Source organism: Poecilia mexicana, unplaced genomic scaffold (assembly GCF_051168715.1).
Source record: "Poecilia mexicana isolate PSO_F unplaced genomic scaffold, ASM5116871v1 scaffold_5, whole genome shotgun sequence".
NCBI classification, from domain to species: domain Eukaryota; kingdom Metazoa; phylum Chordata; class Actinopteri; order Cyprinodontiformes; family Poeciliidae; genus Poecilia; species Poecilia mexicana.
The window spans coordinates 18,174,893-18,195,261 of record NW_028263374.1 but is presented as its reverse complement, the minus strand read 5'-3'; the positions used below and the strand labels follow the sequence as shown (position 1 = coordinate 18,195,261).

The following is a 20,369-nucleotide window of genomic DNA, read 5'->3' as shown; positions in this document are numbered from 1 at the left end:
AGAAAGTCATAATTCAACCCACACTTAACTTGTTAATCTGCTTCTTTTTACCAGCATCTTCCATTCTCTCTGTTGTGTGATTAATGCCTGTGTTTAGTAGCGTCGGACAAGACAATGTTCGACCCTTCAGCTGATTTTTTTGGGTGACTCTTTGTCTGGATGCTCTCTGCTGCCCCCTCCACCTCAGTTTGTCTCACTCTTCATTTCTGCTGCTCTCAGCCTGAGGGGGCTCTTCTCTCCAAGTGCACGCCGCTCCACAGAGGAGACTTGACTCTGACATTCCTGCAGATAACAGTTGCTAGGTGACGCCATTGTTGGGTTTTTCTTTGTGGCCTCATATTCATACCCAAATCCTAAACTTCTTTTTGAGGAACGTCTCATTAGTAGTCATATATTCATACCAGACCACCCCCCCACTTGACCCCTCCTTTACCAGCCGTGGGAAAGACAAGACCTGGACAAGTTGTGGAGGATTCAGGCAATTACTTGAGAGATGAGAGATGCCTAAATACTGATAAATTTAGGCATAAAGTAATATTTTAACCTTATCAACATGTTAACGCCCAGATGACTCCTGACTTGAATCTGATGAGGAATATTTCAAGGGAGCTAAAGATTAGGGTGATGGTAATACTACCCTCCAGCCTCAACTGCTCAACTCATCAGCAAAAACAGATTGATAAAATATCAGTGGAAGCTTTAATTAAAGACCACTTAAAATGATCAGTTTCTCTAATTTTACTTTTTATAGGTATATGTTTGAGTAAAATGAACATTGTTCTTTTATTCTATGAACTACTGACAACATGCCTCTGAAATTCCAAACAAAAAATGTTGAAGAAAATGAGAAATGGTCAAAATAAGGGGAAAAATGCAATCCTTTCAGACCTCAAATAATGCAAAGAAAACAGCTTCTTATTCATTTAGAAACAACAATACTGATGTTTTAATTCAGAATGACCAGGAGGTTTCAATGGGGTTCTTCATTTTTTCCAGAATTGCCTCTATTTATATATTAATATGAATATAATATAGTTAAATAAATTACATCTATAGTTATTTTCTTACATTGTGAGCCATGTGGTGTTCTCATCAGCTCTCGTTTTATTGTCCTGAGGACATTTTTATTTCACGAATTAGTTTATGGCTGATACATTCCTGGAGCAATTAAAAAAGGATCAACTTCTCCTGAATGAAACAGCTGCTTGGCTCCGCCCTCACATGTCCATATTTGGAGCACTTCCACATTCCACGGCCCGGTGGGCGGAGCTATGACGCCACCTGTTTCTGAATGGGCCGTGAGGCTCCAGCTCAGCCAGCCGGTGTGGACAAAGTTTTCAGGGACCGGAGACGGTGGGACTGGCGGAGAGTAGCACACGAGTTCGGGATACACGGCTTTTTAAAAGTTGTGTGGAAACATGGGGCTGCCTCGGGTCAACCTTTTCTTCTTTCTATTTATTATTCGGGTTTTAATCAGCCTTCAGTCAAAAGAACGTAAGTACTTTTTAAATCACGTTGTATAGAAAAGTAGTTTAATGGCTTTTCACTGGACCGCACCTTATGAGTCAGGAGGCTGGAATTTAAAGTTATGCTTCCGATTTAGCTCTATTGTTTTCCAGTAGCAGCGTAAACTATTCTTGCTTTTAGATTTTTTTATTTAAACTTTTATTTTGTTTTCTGTATTTGTTTTTACTTTATCCTTAGCCAAAAATAATCCAGAGCAGCGTGTTTTGAGTTCTTCTGTTAATTTATTGAACTTGCAGTTGCAGTAAAACCGAATCATTATAAAAATACTTTGATTATCGCTTTTTTAAATAACTCCATCCGTCTTTTTTTTTAATTGAATCGGCGTCTGCCTCTGGAGCTGCTGAAGGGGGGCACCTGTTTCCTGATTTAACATGTCACACTTTTTTTTGTTTTTTGTTTCAATCGGGTCACGCAGATTCATGTATTTCCCCGCTTCATGGTCGTTTAAAAGCCCACGCCTTTCTCAGACACTATTAAATCTTGCACCCTGAGCCCTGGAGGACACGGTCCCTGAAAATCTGAATCAGACCGACATGGCTGATTAAAACGTCAGAGCGAGGCATGTGCCCCCCATAAAACAGCTTCCCCACCCTCACATCAAAGCCGAGAGTTTTTCTTAACAGCTCAATAGTTTATATCTAAACCTTGAATTGTCCAAAGGGGATTTCTGTGCTTACTTATGTATATATTATACTGTAATACAACTCAGAGACGGTGCATTGTTCAAATGGACCCAAGAAGAACTTAATTTGGGGTTTCCTTCCAGTTCAGAATCTGAAGTTTCTGTGTTTTATAGATTATTTTAAACTAATGACACCCCAAATCAGTTTCCAAGAAAACTTAAATAGAATGAAATTTAAAGTAGACTTGTTACAGCTCTAGCTTAAATTATACATTATCTTTACTCCACACGTTAGCAGCAAGATAAACCGTCACCGATACCGTCCACAAGGAAGCAAACCACAAAAGGCCATTGCTAAAGGAGCTGCTCTTACTCTATCCAAGCATGGAAATGGAAAGTTGAGTGGATGGAAAAAGTGTGACTGTGGCATTCTTGTCTTCTGAGAAAGTGAACATGTTTTTTTTTTCTCACATGTAACTCTAAATTAAGAACCAAATTAAAAGTTTATATATGACCACTTTTCAGCTGAATTACTGAAATAACTACATTATTTCATAAAATTGTAATTTATTGAGATTTTTTTTTTTTTTACAATTCCTTTGAGAGCTGTTTTCTCTTTTAAATTAGACCCATTCACATTTAAAGCAAATTTGTACTTTAATTTATTCTGATGAACAAATTTAAAACTTAACTGCTTAACTAAAGTGTGTAATTGTTATTCTTAATCTCACATGCTACTATTTTATTTTTTTTATTTCATCTATACTTAAGTGAATTTTATAACGTTTGTTTGTCCAATAGTTGTCTGCCCTTTTTTAGTTTTAGTCAGTGTGCCTTTTGGGGAGTTCTCCCTCACAAAAAGCGATTTTCTCTCAAGGTCCCTGCTGGTAAAATAATGGTTACATAAATTAAATAAAACAGGACAGTCGTGTCACGGCTTTATGTCGGTGAGTCAGACGTTATCAGTTGAGCGAGAACTGGCTGTAACTAAGTCATATATTTCTGTTTGTCCCTGCAGATGTGTTGCTAGATATGAAAGCTTCTGGGTCAGAGTTGGGATGGTTGACGTCGCCGAATGAGAACGGGGTGAGTTTTTATGCTTCCACAGGCACTTTCAGGATTCCAGATCCACGACTTGAAACCTGACGACTTCTGTGAAAGTTTGGTGTAAAACCTGCCTGGTGACAATGACAGAGGCCTTCCTCCTGCTCATTTAGCTCCACTAAAAAAGCTCTCTGGGAGAGATGGAATGAACGGCAGCTCGATGAGGTTTGGCAGAGCGCAGCTTGTCTTGTGTTAATGTTACCCTTTCATAAAGAGCTTATGAATGCCGTTAAAATGTCAGGGTTCAACCTACATTTACATTTACTCTACCAAAGTGCGTTTTACAGGGCTACAGTGGATTACTCTTTATGTCCAAACCATAAAGCTAAATTTTCTCTCCTTCTATAAGCAGAGATAACACTCTGAAGAGATATAGAAAGACGTTACAGAGAGAGAGAGGAAAAAAAAAGTCTCATCCAGATGTACAGAGCCATCTTTCCCATCTCTATCTATAGTTCAGTGGCTTTCCATCCAAAATAAGAAACAGGATATGGCCATTTCCAGAGCGTGGTCTGTGTTTCTTGTTGCACTCAAAGATCTAAGAATGTACGGATTGGCGTTGTATTGAAAAGGATTTCCCTGTTTGTCCAATTTGAGCTTTGTTCTACTGCAACTTTGTCTCCACTTGCAAGATTTATTTAGTTTTGCACGTAGGATCATTATTTTCTGGAGCCTTGTTTTTGGCTGTAAAATTTCTTAGTAGTTGCATATTTAAAGGGATTGCCATGTTGGAAGACTTTAAGCAGTTTACACCCTACCTGGGGAAGTTGTAAATTTTGACATTTTTAGTAGACTCAATCATAAAAGAAGACAAGAACTTCCCATGGAGTCGAAATTAAGCTGGAAAGCTGGAATTTATCAAGAGTTCAGCATCCAATATGGCTGCAGCATCTTTAAAATGTAGCAAAATGGAATAAATCGAGAAAGCTTTTCTATTTTAAAATGGTTAAAATGTTATTGCACTCCATGCGATTGATCTTTTATGAACCTTTATAGCCATTGCCACCAATTTGCGTTGGTTTATTGACTGAAGAGTTCAGTAAAATTGAGACAGGAAATAAAGACAGGAAATGATGCGCCACCAGTGAACAGAGCATGCAAGTCAGATTCCTGTTTGAAATAAAAGTAAAATGGTTTAAAAAGTACAGAGATTATAGTGCTTTAAGTTGCTACTGTTTTATTACAAAGACATACTTTTCGACTAGTTAGTTACTCTGAACAGGAATGCGATCTCTTCTGTGTCTGCGTTCAACTCATCTGCGGTTCACAGTCTTTTCCACATCAGTTGTAAAGTTTGAGGACTCAAGCTTTCCCTAAAACCCTACCGAACTGCTAACATATGATGTGTTAAATTTTAATCAAGACTTAAGCCTTTTAATCTTTTTACACGTCAGTGCTTCCCTCTAATAAAAAACCCTCTAATTGCTGGTGACTTTGCTGCCATGCCTCTCTCAGCGCTCTTCTTACAGAGCTTGTTTAAGGGCCATAAATGTTGGTTCTACTGTAGTAGTTGCTGGGTTGATTCCTTCCACGCATGCAGCCATGTGTGTTAATGGAAAACCACACACGTCGAGAGCGCACTGCACATGCCCAGACGATGTTAATGTTTGGGAAAAAAGCTCCAGCAGACTTCTGAGCTTCAGGGGCTTTCAAGAAAGCTTGAGCAGGCCTGTCGCAATAAGCTATAAATCTAGTAATCACATTATAAATTAGCTTCTATTTGCACGATTTATCATCTTTCTCTTTTTTCTGTCTCTTTCTGCTAAAAATTAGACGACAAATGTCTTCAGTGGGGTGCATATCTCTTTTTTTGAAGGACAGTTTAGTTCACGGAGACTTGACAATTCATTGCATTTGTTGCTTCTGTTTGTTTATTAATCTTGCATTTTTATGCCATTGCCATTGTATTAGTTCAGAATGGTCTCAAAACAACCATATTATCTTTTATCTCAATAACTTCTGAAACAATTTATCATCCGGCATGATTGTTATCATGACAGGTCTAAGCATGAGTGAGTTGTCCTCTTTCATTCGGTGATATTGATGCCATTTTTTTAATCTTCTTCTTGCAGTGGGAGATTGTTCAGACGGTGGTGAACAGCTCACTTTTATACACCTACAGTGTTTGTAACGTCGACTCTGCTGACCAGGACAACTGGGTACGGACGACTTTCATTCAGAGACGCCCGGAGAGCAGCCGCGTCTCTGTGGAGCTCCAGTTCATCGTCCGGGACTGCAACACCTTCGACGGCGCTTCTGTCACCTGCAAGGAAACCTTCAACCTCTTCATGTCGGAGGCCGACGCCGATGTGGGAACCAGCTTCCGCAAGGGGCAGTTCCGCAAGGTCGCCACCATCGCCCCCGATGAGGTCACAAGAGGCCGGGTGCCGAAGGTCAACACCGAGACGAGGACAGTGTTCCCCCTGTCCAAAAAGGGCTTCTACCTGGCTTTCCAGGACATGGGCGCCTGCGTTGCCCTGCTGTCCGTCAGGGTTTACTACAAGACGTGTCCGTCCACCGTGCGCAGCCTGGCAGCCTTCCCGGAGACGGTTGCAGATGCCTTGAGGGAGGTGGAGGGAGTCTGCGTGAAGAATGCCATCAGTCAGACCACCCCACGCATTTACTGCACAGCTGAGGGTAAATGGGTGGTTCCCGTGGTGCAGTGCCAGTGTCTCCCAGGATACGAAGCCACAGAAGGCTCCTGCCAAGGTAAGCCTTGCCAGAAATCTGCCTTCAACTGTGTTTGTCTTGCTTTGGGTGTTGTAACAAATTTGTCTCGGCGGTGGGGGGGGAATGAGTGCGCCGGAATGCTAATTATATCAGGTTTGTTTGGAGATAAGTGCCAAGAGAAGGCAGCAAATAAAGGTTTCTTCATATCACGCAGAAGAATCAATCTGAGAGTAGATTTCAACTGTTTCCCTCTGATGCATCATCATATTTGTACCTGTTGCCCAACAGCCCTTTGTTTCCACCCCTGGTGTCTCCGGTTTTAAGAACAAGGCAGGGCTCAGACACGGTTTTACGACTTCCCGTGAAAATGCAACTCTATACAACCGTTGAAATTTTTGTCCTTTTATGTCATAAAAGTATTTAATGTGAACTGAATGCCTTAGTATGAGATGCTGGAAAATTGCTGTCTTTCATATGTAGCTAACGTTACATTTCTTGAAAACTCAAACACAAATTCTATTATGAAAAATACAAATCCAGGAAGATTTAAAACTGACATAAAATGTCATTTCTTCTCCTCTTAGACATTCATTCAAAGTCCAATGTTCAGAAACACGTTTTTACATGAAGTTAAAATTTCCCAATGCGTTATGTATTACTTTGGTTTTTAAAATTTCACAACAAAAATGAGCTTTTCCAGGCAACACAATACTGATGAAAAGTTGGACTTTCTAAATATAATGTATTAGGCCAATTAATTAAACATTCCCTTTTTGCTGCTTCTGAACTTGAAATTCTCAGTGGAAAAATCAGACGTTTCCCAACGTCCACCTTGCAAATGACTCATTCTAGATCTTGTGAAACTTTTGAGCCGGCTTTCCATTATAATTACCTCAAAGCTGCACTTATCCCTGTTGTTTCTACACGGTTTGCTAACACACTTTTTCCTTCCACCCAACTTTCTAAATATATCCTTGCATACACGACTCTCTGAACAGCCAGCCTGTTAGGAATGACCATTTTTGACTGATTTAATTTTTTTTTCAGCCACATAATTTCCAAACTGAAGGTTATATGTTCCTTATCTACACACAGATAGATATAGGAAGTGATTAATATAGTGATTAATAATCACTTAATCACTGTATTAATCACTAAGGGATTTACTTGAATTAATCTTGGGGATTACATCTAATAAAAACAGAACTGTTTATTGGAATAAAATATTACTACATACAAAGGCTGCTGCTTTCCCTACTACTAAACAGTTTTCTCATACACTTTTTTCTTCCACACAACTTTCTAAATATATCCTTGCATACACAACTCACTGAACAGCCAGCCTCTTAGGAAGGACCATTTTTGACTGATTTTTTCAGCAATATAATTTCATATGTTCCTTATCTACACACAGATAGATATAGGAAGTGATTAATATAGATATTTAAGGGAATTATTGAATTAATCTTGAGGATTACATCTAATGAAAACACAGAACTGTTTATTGGAATAAAATATTACTACATACAAAGGCTGCTGCTTTCCCTACTACTGAACAGTTTTCTTATACACTTTTTTCTTCCACTCAACTTTCCAAAATCTTGAAAAAATAAAGTAAAAAAAAAAAAAAAAAAAAAATATATATATAAATATATATATATATATATATATATATATATATATATATATATATATATATATGGATGCACCAAAACCTTGCTACATTTAAGAAAAATAAAATGGATGTCAAAATATAAATGTAAGTAGAAGTACGTTTCTAAAATAAGAAAAGGACAGAGCGCTGGCGTTCATGCTCTATGTGCTCTGTTTGCATGTATAGAAAAGTTGGTCTGTCCTTTGGTATTCTGGGGTGTGGTGTGTTGAACTATCTGGAGGAAGCGTGGGAGGAGAAACGGTACGGAGTGAAGAGGAAGGAGGGAGGAAGGGCCGTCAGTGTGCTGCGGGGATTTCAGAGAGGAATTCTTTCTTCCTCATGTCACCGCAGTACCTTCAGCGCTGACTGACACGAGGAAGGGCTGTGTGAATGTGTCGCAGTGACTACCTGAAAGCGCTGTGTGTCTTCTCCTCGCTGGAATTTGTTTTGGGCAGGTCGCTAAGGCAACCAGAACCACAGATTGCAGGGAAGAGGCTGACACACCTTTCAGGGGTTAGACTGAGTCAGGCTGCGGTTTTATGACTCCTCGCAGTCCGAGCCACCTTGACTGGCGAAGACATTTGTTTTCTTAACCTGTTCCTGTAAGATCATTCACGCAGAGACAAGGGATCAGCTTTTATGGGTTCTAAACGCAAGGGAAATAATCTTTTAAGTGGTTAATGATGTGCTTTTGAAGCTGTTTAATGTGGAGAAATATGGTCTTCTTGTTTACATTTTGACTTTTTATTCACTGATACAACCTCCTCCACAATTATTGTAAAATATTGTGCAACTAAAATTAGAATGCATTCTTGTAATAGATACTTTAATGCCGTTGGCTAACAATGGGATTTGGAGAATGTGTTTAACGTCCTTTACCGTCCTCATATTTTTGGTGGCCACAAAAAAAAAAAACTTATAAAATTATTAACATTCTTAATCATTTTTTAAAGTCAATTACATTTTTAAAATAGGCTTTTTTATGACTTTCTGTTTCCTAATTATATCTATATGGTCTCCGCTTCTGTTAAAAAATGGAATAGACCAGAATACAGGTCATTTAGTTAATTAATCTGATTTATTTTTCACAGTTTAAAAAGTTGGGACATAAACATATTTTATCAAAACATGATTAAAATACAAATAAAAAGCTAATTAATTAATATAAGTGATAAAGAACCGAAATAAAATAATAATTAAGCAGGTATTAAGGAAAAGCACCTTTTAATACAAATATTATCTGTTCCTTTATGTAAAATAGATGTGTTTGATCTTTATGAACAGGAACTGTGCCAGAAACTAAGGCATGTTCACTGACGTTCTACATTTTAAAGAGTTTCATATCATTTTTTGAACCAGAAGTCATGAATTGAAGATAAAGAGTTTTTTAAACACATTGAATAACTTCAAAAAGTGGATTTTAAGTCAACAAATAATTAATTTACATTTATTTTACAGGAACCATTAATTGTGATTACAGTAATTTCATAGGAAAGGTTAGATTTGTCAAAATAATATTCATATTTTACATTTATTTTAATCTTTTTTGCTGTTACTCACCGGGGAAGCTGCAGTCGCATATTTTGCGTTGCTTTATATAGACTAAACAAACAATTGATTAGAAGGCCAATTAACTGATATTGAAAAGTTCAGCCCAACATACCAGGAACTGATAAGCACTGCACTTCAAAGCACAAGTGTCGCAATCACTTTGTAAAAAAAAAGAAAAATCAAGATGGAAGAGAGGAATGTTTTAATCTTTAAGGTTTCTCGTAATAGCCAAACTGGGAGATGGAAATGGAAGTTGGCACAAAAAGGCAGGAAATTTGCTTCAAACAGGGAAATGTATGATTCCAAAGTTTAGATGATAACCTGATTAATAAGACAGAGGAAACATCTGTTGTTACACGAGGGGGGAGGAAAGAAAAAACTGTGATCTTCTGTCAGCCAACGAGAGAAAGTGATATCCTAACAGGCTCATGTCCTGCGTGTGGATTCCACTGGCGGGCCCAACTGTTGTGGGAAAAGGAAGCAGGAGCGACATGAGGAGGAATGCTGACTGACACAAATAAGCAGATTGTTCTTTAGTGGACAGTTGGTGCATGAGGGGAGGTTAGATTTGAGGGCTGCTTAGTTAGGTGTGGGGTGTAATTTAGTCAAGAGGATTAGCAGAGCCACAGGACAGCTGTTAGCCAATGACATGCCCCACTCGGTCTCCTTTTACTCTTTCATCCGGTTGTTAACACACGCAACGAGCTCCCTAATCCACGCTCTCACTCATTATAACAATGGCTTGAGCCACAAAGAGCGAAAAAATTGTTTCGATTATTGGATGCAGCGGTGCGTAATTCATGTTCTTTTGAGAGTCTTAGCACAAGAGAGCGTGAGAGCGTCTGAAGAATAAACGCAGAGATAATAATTTGGAAAACTTCCAGCCATCTGATGCAAATGCTTTGTACTGGAATTTGCATCAGATATGCAATGCAAACACATGGTCAGCATTTAGATAGGCGTTTCCTATTGCCAAAGTTTGCATTAACAATGTTTTGGGTTTTTATACACATGCTGTCATTTATGAGCTTTATACGGAGCAATGCAACATGTTTATGGCACCACTCTGTCCAATCTCACAGACAATGGATGAATGGGGCCGTAGTTCCTTTAGTACGTGACAGAGGTCCTGCTGTTCCAGCTCCAGATAAAATGGGCAGGCCCCCTTTTCTTATTCGAAATAACCTCGGCTACACTCCCCCTGTCGCCGAGTGACTCCCCAGAGAGCGCTTCTGTTGGTGCTCCAGACCTTAACCCCCGCCGTTCCCCCTCTATTCATCTTCATCCCACACTCAACCTGCTCCTTCTCCTCTTGTGCACCAGCACTACTTGGGGTGCAAAGGTCCCTCTGCTTTGGTGGGGAAGCAACGCGCCCACGTCTTTAATCCAACGTTCCCCCCGACCTCTTCTCTCTCTCTTCAGAGCAGGCGCCAGACTAAAGGCAGGTCCTCAGAAAGCAGAGTGTGACGAGATCTTTAAATATTAAAAAAATAAAATGAAACGCACAACTTTGCTTTGTCGCTTTTTTTATCCACTGCTCTGGTAGTTAAGAGTTGACGCCTCTCTCACATTCACACGTTTAGAACAAGTTTTGCTTTGGACAGAGGAAACCAAAATTAAAAGTTTTAGGCAAGCATTCAATAGGGCTGGACAATAAATCATTGTTTGATAGAGTATTTAATAATTTAATTGAACTTTGATCCAGAACCGCACAGCATTCTGGGGAGGTAGGCTGAAGAATTCTACCTCTTTTGTTACCTAGCAACAACCTGTTGAGTTACTTGTGGTTACCTAGCAACAACCTGTTCAGTAACTGGCGCAGCAGCAGTTTAAGATTTTGCCACTTTGCCTCATAACTGCTTAAAAATAGAAAAAATAATAGTGTGAAGTGAAAACTGTGGATACAAGAGGAAGTTTGTTAGTAATTCAAATATTTTAAACAAAACCCCCCCAAATCATTAAGTATCTATATCAACTAATGTTAAATGTGATAAGTTTTCAGGCATATCGTCCAGCCCTGGCATTCAGAAGGTTAGGTGTGGCAGAAAACTAACACCATCTCTATAATGAAACATAGTGGTGGCAGCATCATGCTGTAGGGAGCCTTTTCTTGACAGCTGGTTAGATATTTATGGATGGAACTAAATACAGGGGAAACCTGGAAGAAAATCTGTGAAAGAGTTGCGCCTGGGGCGGAGGCCCAACATCCAGCGGCCGCTGAGGCCTTACCCCAGCCAGAAAGTATGCACATCTGCTTCCACAAAGGAAGGAAGAAAGCCGGAAACAACAGCCTCAGACTGAATTGCTTCTCACTTTCTGATTTCTGTCCTGCATGGATGTTCATTAACCTCTCATGCCCTGGAAAGCTCTTTATCTTCACAATGAAAAGTCCATTTAAACCACTCCAGCAGTTTCCAAGCTGCCATTTCCTTTGGCAAAAACAACAAAAATATTATCTACCAGAAATCTGAGCCGCATAGTTCACAGGGGAGAGGAGAGATCCGATCACCTGATGGATTTACTGCCCCCGCTGCCATCCGGTAGGCTCCGGCACTGTGACCTGAGATCATGCCTTCAGGCTGAGAAAAAAAAAAAAAGGACGAGTGGAGGCACATCATCAGGGAAATCCCTTCTCATTCTTCCGGATGCAAAGACTATGTGATTATAGGCTAGTCACAACAAATGCTTCCTTTTGGCTGAAAAGGGGCCGGACTGACAGGGACAAGCTTATTGTTTGCTTTTTGATCGCTCATTCCTTCCTCTGTTTGTCTCTTTCATTTGTCACACTGAAATGAACACACCCTTCTTCTCTCACACAGAATGCAAACCAGGCTACTTCAAGCCGTCTGCATCCAACGAGATTTGTCAAGTGTGTCCGGAAAACACCAAGTCGTCGTCAGCCGGTGCGACCGAGTGTGTCTGCGAGGACGGCTTCTTCAGATCCCCGTCTGATCCTCTGACAGCAGCTTGCTCTGGTGAGAAATCCCGCTCGCTTCCAGCTCCATCTGGACTCACTGCTGGGTCGCGTAGTTCTCATTCTGACTGACTTACTTCCTGGTTCAGCTCCGCCCAGCGCCCCACGCGACCTCACTTCCACCACGCTGTCGGGAGATGGCCGCCTGCTGCTGTCCTGGAGCCCACCTCTGGAGACCGGAGGCCGCAGCGACCTGACCTACAGCGTGGCGTGTGAGATCTGCGACGAGTCCCAGTGCGTCGCCTGTGGCGAGAAGATCCACTTTGAGACCGGCCCGACAGAACTGAAGGAGCCCGGAGTTGTTGTTAGTGACCTGGATTCTCATCACAACTACACGTTCACTGTGGAGGCTCACAGCGGGGTGTCGCAGTACGGCTCAGAGAGGGCCACTGCAAGCATCACCACTACTCTGGACTATACAAGTGAGATTTACGGGCCTCATTTTCTCTAAATGTTCATCGATCATAAGCGTAAGCTTACCGTGTCACCATGTAATTATTGTGATAAAAACGTATAAAAAGGCCTTAAAATTAATTAATCTCAAGATTTCAGAAGTATAAAACATTTAAATAATCATTTATATCTCTAACAATTTCTTTAAATGAAAGGAGTTTGTGAAAATGAATAATTTACTTATTTTAATTTCACTATTGTTGAGGGACTTTTGACCAATAATCTGCAACTTCCTAGAAAATACAGAGGCCGTTTTTATCAAAATGGAAAATATATGAGAACATAGTTTCTCACCTGGGATTTCTTTTGTTGTAATTTTCTGACTTCGGCCTTATACATAGCTCTTTTAAATAACAAATATAAAAGAGAGGTAAAATCACAAATAAAATAATTTGTGATTTTATTGTAAATCACAAATGCTTTACAATAAAATACATAAATAATATGAAATGTTCAGTATTACCTTATTTGTGTCAGCTTAGGAAAATTTTCCTTGCACAAAATAAAAAAATAGAAACAGAGAGCCAAAACAGAGTTTGTGAAATATCATTAAAAATATCAACATAAAACAAATCGACTAAACGTCAGACATCACATAACGTCTAAAGTTCATCTGAATAATGCTTCTTGAGTTCAGTCTAAATAAAAAATAAAATAAATAAAAAAAAAAGAAACAATAAAACAAAGTAAACACTAGGTGTTAAAATTAGATAAAAAAAAAGCCTGTTTTTAAAGAGCAGCCCTTTGTGTCACGTCATATTTAAGGGATTAGTCATGGATTACTTACAACAATCCCTGGATAAATGTACAAAACTACAATTTAAATGTGTCTGTTACATTTTTTTATAGGAATTGTCAATAATTGTGAATCACTAGTGAATTTCTTAACATATGTAGATTTTTCTTTATATATATATTTTTATTATTATATATTATATAAAGAAAAAAAAACTTTTTTCCCCTTACATATAGAAAAAATATAATTTGCTACTCATTGATACAATTAATTTACTTACAGAGTAAATGTAATCAAATTAAAAGGTGATTTTTCCTCTGAATATGTCAGTGTGCTGCTGCATTTTAAGCTTTTTTCACACATCCGTGTGGCTCTGTGATACAACTAAAGCATTCAGATAAGAGTCACTTATTGAGTTACCGTGAGCTCGGGTTCCAACCAGCTTAAGAGAGCAAAAAGCTGTTTTTGTACAACGTCTCAATTAAAGGCTTCTACAAAAGATGGACTTACTACACAGGGAGGAATTTGGTCTGACCCGCTGAATCCCAGAGGCTTTCATTTCCAAACACTATGATTAGTCACTAACCATTATTTGGCGCTCTGTCTCTCGCCGACCGTTAGATCCCCCCAAGGTGACGTCGATCCATCTGGATGACCGTGGTCCCACCAGTCTGTCTCTGTCCTGGACTCTGTCTCGCAGACCTCCAGCCCACATCAGTCACCACTATGAGCTTATGTACCGCAAAAAAGTAAGACGGAGAGCTTTTCTCTTCCCACGTAAAACGTATGAAGCGCTGTCATAATGTAGATTAGCATTAGGATAAATCTTTCTAACACAATTTTAAATTCTCTCCGCAGGATACCGAGGGAGAGAGCGATGTGACCACCTACACAGTCCTGATTCTGGACAAAAACTCTGTCCTGATTAACGACCTCACCCCAGATACGACCTACGTGTTCAGAGTTTTGGTCAAGCTGAGTCCTGAAGCCATGCCTGGCAGCTACAGCAAGGACCAAGCGTTTCATACGTCAGCCTTAGGTACAAACATCCATAAAAGCTGCCAAACCCAACGCACATCAGAATAACATGTCCTGGAAGTGTGTGTGTGTTTTGCAAAATGACAATGATCGTGTGTGATTTGTGCAGCTGAATCTCAGACACAAAACAAGCCGACGTTGGTGATGGGAGCCGTGGTTGGAGTGGCCGTCATCCTGCTCATCGTCGTGGCCGTCCTGCTGCTGCGAAGACGGTACGTTTCAACAGACTCCAAAGCCACATTCGACATGTGTGTGTGTGTCATTGAGATAAATATTGTGTACCGTTTACAAACCTGCCAGCTCTATTATTATCAGCCTCAAAACAAAGGAGGGGTTGTAGTAATAGTTAGGGCCGTGGTGGAATAAATCCTTTGTCTGATTCAGCCGAGGCTGACCTGCAGTCATTAAAAGCCGGCATCTATTCTGCTTAGTCCCGCGGTGATTGGTCTTGTTTTTGCTCTCAGGAGACTGAGCTCCCGGGGCAGAGGAGGACCTGAGGATCCCTACTTCTCTACAGGTCAGCAAACCAGGAAAGCAGTCGAACGATAATGAAATGTTTCTTTTGAACTTATTTATGCTTGTTTTGTTTTCTTTCTTCAGACCAGCTTAAGCCTCTGAAGGCGTACGTCGACCCTCATACGTACGAGGACCCTAACATCGCCATCCAAAAGTTTGTCAAAGAAATCGACCCAAATATTATCAGGAAGGAAAAAGTCATCGGCGTCGGTAAATGTTCATAAGTTTAATTTGAGACACAGTGATTGGAGGTTTTGTGGCTGATTTTCACCGAAATCGTATCGATTTTAGTCATTAAGAATTTCAAAATGCTTTATTTCTGTTTCATTTTGATAGCAAAATCAAAGAGTTAAAAAGTTGTTAAATTTAGGGTTTCAACTCCAAATTTAACGACATTTCTTTGAACCATTTTGAAACATTTCCTTTCATCATCTGTGCTCGTCAGGTGAGTTTGGCGAAGTGTTTCGGGGCGTGATGAAGGTTCCCAGGAAAGGAGATTTGGCCGTAGCCATCAAGACGCTGAAGCCCGGCTACTCAGAGAAACAGAGGCAGGACTTCCTTAGCGAGGCTAGCATTATGGGCCAGTTCTCGCACCCGAACATCATCCGGCTCGAAGGCGTCGTCACCAAATGTAAGTGTGAAGCTTAAATCAGACCTTCTGTTCAACTGGATGGATATGTAAAGTTTAATTTGAATTATAAAGATTTTTTTACTTGTTTCTTTCAGTCAAACATGCCATGATAGTGACAGAATACATGGAGAATGGAGCTCTTGATACGTATCTGAAGGTAGGTGCCTAAATTTCCTTAAACTTTGTGAAAATTGAGAAAATTAATCGATCATTCCTATATCATTTTTATATGCTTAGAAACAACAAATATGTTTTTTTTTTTAGGAACACGATACAGAGATTCCTCCGTACCAGCTTTTGGGAATGCTGCGGGGAATAGCTGCTGGTATGAAATACCTTTCTGACATGAACTACGTCCACCGGGACTTGGCGGCGAGGAACGTCCTGGTCAACAGCAGCCTGGAGTGCAAAGTGTCTGACTTCGGTCTTTCTCGTGTCTTGGAGGACGATGCCGAGGGAACCTACACGACCAGAGTGAGTCCAGCTTTTTATTTCGCCGTCTTTAAAGCTGAAAAAAATAAAGCGGCAGCTGGTACTCCCAGTACCGGATGCAGAAATACACCACTATTTCAGAAACAACCAGTCAGAGTCAGGAGGTGGGTCTTAGCGCTGCCAATCACTCTTGTGCTCACTCCATCCCGCTTACACTTGGCTGGTTCACCACAACATAGCCATGAATGCTAAGGCTAGTTAGCATGGCCACCGAGACGGTGGATAAATGGTTTTCCTGTAAAGTTGAGTTGTTTCTACGCCATTAGCACATTTAGCATTACGTGATGCTGAATGTGCTAGCATAATTGACAGCGTTAAGACACTCCTCCTAGCTCTGATTGGTTGTTTTTGACTGGCTGATGCTAAGACAGATAGTCTTTTCACAGATTATCTGTCTCATGTTGTACTGTCACAACATGTTCAACAAATATGGAAAAACATATTTTTGTAAAAGTTACCTACTGCAGCTTTAAGTCAGAATTAGAAACTCCAACTCTTGCTGGGTTCAGTCTCTGTCCACTGCATATTTGTTAATTGTGTTTCCACTCATAAGCGTTTGGTCCCTCACCGCCTCATATTTCCTCTCCTGTCACACGTTAAGCTTGGTTTGTTGATGTTTCTCTCGTGTCAGGGAGGTAAAATCCCAATCCGCTGGACCGCTCCAGAGGCCATCGAATACAGGAAGTTCACCTCGGCCAGCGACGTGTGGAGCTTCGGGATAGTAATGTGGGAAGTCATGGCATTCGGAGAACGGCCCTACTGGGACATGAGCAACCATGAGGTATGTTTCATCTGTCACGACCCTTATGGCTGTGATGACTGATTGTTTTGGCCTGTGTTTGGAATGTGGTGATTGAAAGCAACCTTACGGCCAAGCGTGCGGTTTCTCACCATTTTTCATCAAATCTTAATGTCAGTGTAGGTGCGCAGCAGCTTGCTGGACTGCTGCCTGTTCAAACTGACAGTAGGTCATAAATCTACCTTAAATTCAAGCGCTGCCTTAACTCGGCCCCCCTCTCCTCCTTAGGTCATGAAGGCCATCAACGAGGCGTTCAGGCTTCCTGCGCCTATGGACTGCCCGTCTGCTATCTACCAGCTCATGCTTCAGTGCTGGCAGCACGACCGCTCCAAGAGACCTCGCTTCTCAGACATCGTCAACATTTTGGACAAACTTCTGCAGAGTCCAGAGTCTTTGAAAACCATCGCTGACTTTGACCCACGGTAAGGACAAAATGTTTGTTTCTTAGAGAAAGACACATGAGGTAACTGATATATTGCTTATGATGTTGAGGCTTATCCTAACTTTTCATCTTTTTCATTTTTTAAATTGTTTTCACTGCATTGTTAAAAGCTCCTGCATACCTAATTTTACCTAACTTTTATATTCAGAATTGTGTTATATATTAAGACTGAAGTAATGATTATTTTTAGGTGGTTATTTTGACAATTAATCAATTAATATGATAAGAAAAGAGCACATTCCGCAGATTTTTCATTTTGCCTCTTAAGCTTTTTCATACAATATTAGAAATTCATGAAAAGATGCAAATAAACAATTAATTCAATTCATTTTTTAAAATAAAATGCATTAATATAAGATTCCCTTAGCGAATTTGAACTGGTTGAAGTGAAAATTATGTCACTTCAGGAGTTTTGGGTGAAACATATTTACAGATAAAGAAGGTTTTATCTGAAATGCAAAATGTGAATATTTGTTCTTTTAAAGCGAATTAATTAATCCATTATATATATATATATATATATATATATATATATATATATATATATATATATATATTATTTTTTTTTTATTATAAAGTTTGTGAGAAAGTTTACAGAGAGAGCGTTTAATAGATTTTGGTGTATTTTCATCATTAGTTGCACAGAAATGTGCACGTTGTGCTTGTGAATCCTGATTTCCTGTGGTTCCCTGCAGCGTGTCCATCCGCCTGCCCAGCACCAGCGGCTGTGACAACACCATGTTCAGATCGGTGGCCGAGTGGCTCGAGTCCATCAAGATGAGCCAGTACAACGAAAGCTTTGCTCGAGCGGGGATAACCACCATGGACCATGTGCTCGCCTTGAGGCATGAGTAAGTTCTGCGCTGATTTGTCTTTCAGCATGCTGCATTTTTATCGACACACTGAGGAATTATAAAAACTTGGTGGGCTAATTTAATTTCTGTCATAAACTGCCACAATTATGTGTGGAGAGTTTAAACAATTCTTGCACGGCTGTAACTTTTAAAGTTAAATATTCAAGGAAATGTAGACTGTTACACACCCTACTTGTCTGTGCAAATTAAACTTTCTGGTGCTCTGGGCTGTAATTACTCCACAGGAGCACATTTAGCTCAGGAATGTGACTTTTATATCTGCATACATTACCGATTCCCACTTGTGTTCAGCTTTCTGACAGCGGCGTGTTGGTTTGCTTCTTTTCAGAGACATTAGGAACATTGGCGTTCGGTTGCCCGGCCACATGAAGAGGATAGCGTACAGCATCCTGGGCCTGAAAGACGAGACCAGCTCCCTCAGCGTGTTTGCAGTGTGATCTAAGCATTCCTTCAAATCAAAGTGCACTGACCGGCCATGCCATTTCACTCAGACCAGGAGGGGACTGAAAGGGGGGGAGTGAAACCGAACCAAGCTGCAAGGAGTTTTTTTTTTTCTCGTCTTTATGTGGCCCAACATTGGATGATTAAAGACGAGCCACTAAGCCACTCAGAAAGGACTGAGAACTGAGCACATTTGTGTACCATAACATAACAGAGGAGAGTAATTTATATATAAAAAAAGTCTCATATGTTGAACATATACGATTTCTATGATGTAGATTACAAAGCTGTATGAAAACATGCATAATGTGAGAGTGCTTGCACTTGTAGTAACTGACTGAAATATACCAAGCGCTCACCTTTTTCTATTCTGGATCCGTCAGCCTGTTTCCTCTTTTACTTTCTGTGATTTGTGACTTGTTTTTAAATTTGTAAATCTCATTTCACTCAGGGCAAAAATCACAGATTCTTATGTTTTGCAGTTCGTGTCTTCATCGCAAATCTTCATTTGTGTGTTTACATCATGTCTTAATACAACTGTTCATTTTTTATTTAATATTTATTGTATTTTATATTTATGTTATTTGTCATATAAAATAACAGATCTGGTGCAGGTGAACCCAGCTGTTTTTTTTTTTTTTTGTGTTGGAATAAAACGTTTGTCACCTGTACTGGCTGGATGCATTTTTTTCTTTTCATTATGTGTCTGTGTGAACTTAGCTCCCCCTTACCTTGACAACCCTAAATAAAATCCATTTGCTTCAGACGTCAGACAGTTAGCAAACAGAGTTCACATGGGTAATTTAGTCTCTTCGTAAACACAGCAGCTCTGCAGTTCTGTGAAAACTCAGGTGGTTGAAAGGAGAAAAACTGTAACACTGCATTTGACTGCAGAACGGTGATGGCGGCATCATGCTGCTTGGATGCATTGTTTTAGGCAGAAGAGGGAAGCTGGTCAGACTTGATGTGACAATAGATGTATCTTAATACATGGTTAAACCTGAAAGGAAACCAGTTAAACAACTGATGTGAATACAGATAACAGCTGTAAAATAAAATGTGAAAAAGTTTAAGGATCAGGGCGAGTACTGTAGCAAGCCACTGCGTTATGCTTCGTGCATGTCTGTTATGATGCGTTACGCATGAATAAAACATCTTCGACGGCTGTGAATAAGACCTTTAAAGGTCAGCTTACAGTTTGTTTTACTTTCTAATTAGCTGTTCTGCCTCACAGAGCTCGTCCTTTGCTGGCTGTCAGGAAGTTTGACTTTGCAAGGCGGAGCAGAATCTCACACCATTTGCGCTCCATTTCACATCTGTTACTCAGCCAAGTTAAAATGGTCCGGCTCGGCTTAATGCTCGCTGGAGATGACGTTGCTGATGCACGGCTAATGTGAGACACTCCTTCCCATGCATTCCTATGTGGATTTAATCTGAACTTTTCGCCTGTTTTGAGTTTTTTATATATATAATGTTTGTAACAGTTTATCATTTTAGCATAAAGTCATTCACAGAAACATCTCCACACCTTTTTTCCCCCACACTCGTACACAAATAATGACACTCTACCAGGCTAGGGTGCGGCTAAAAATGCTAAACCCTCCAAACAGGAGTCCAACAACAGCTCTGACACATTAAATGTCCAATATCTGTGTCATATTCCACTGTGTCTCCATCAGCGGAGATGGAGCATCCACACCCATTCCACAGGCACCCACAGTCTATTATGGGAGCCTCATATGTGCTGACAACTGTAACAAAAGGGAGGTAAATTACAAGCCTGGAGACAGAAACAAATAGGCTTCTGAAGATTCATGACCTGTGTAAAAAAAGTTTTTTCCACT

The 20,369-nt window shown here is 40.1% G+C and overlaps 1 protein-coding gene across 1 annotated transcript; it reads left to right on the top strand.

Annotated features, from left to right (window-relative positions):
* Positions 1–1,306: 1,306 nt before the first annotated feature.
* On the top strand, positions 1,307–19,196 carry epha2a (eph receptor A2 a). The gene is made up of 17 exons (XM_014984563.2): positions 1,307–1,494; positions 3,168–3,235; positions 5,326–5,962; positions 11,948–12,103; positions 12,192–12,524; positions 13,913–14,040; positions 14,150–14,330; positions 14,439–14,541; positions 14,794–14,846; positions 14,930–15,055; positions 15,291–15,476; positions 15,572–15,633; positions 15,741–15,950; positions 16,600–16,749; positions 16,996–17,189; positions 17,905–18,060; positions 18,413–19,196. The coding sequence occupies exons 1-17, from the start codon at positions 1,419–1,421 to the stop codon at positions 18,519–18,521; spliced, it is 2,928 nt and encodes a 975-aa protein (XP_014840049.2). The 5' UTR covers positions 1,307–1,418; the 3' UTR covers positions 18,522–19,196.
* Positions 19,197–20,369: the final 1,173 nt, after the last annotated feature.

What these genes read in the sequence shown, in the direction of transcription:
- epha2a (XM_014984563.2), top strand. Translation starts at nt 1,419, where the DNA reads ATGGGGCTGCCTCGGGTCAACCTTTTCTTCTTTCTATTTATTATTCGG. An exon ending in AGGGAACCTACACGACCAGA is followed by an intron (nt 15,951 to 16,599) that starts GTGAGTCCAGCT and finishes CTCTCGTGTCAG; the next exon opens with GGAGGTAAAATCCCAATCCG. An exon ending in ATCGCTGACTTTGACCCACG is followed by an intron (nt 17,190 to 17,904) that starts GTAAGGACAAAA and finishes GGTTCCCTGCAG; the next exon opens with CGTGTCCATCCGCCTGCCCA.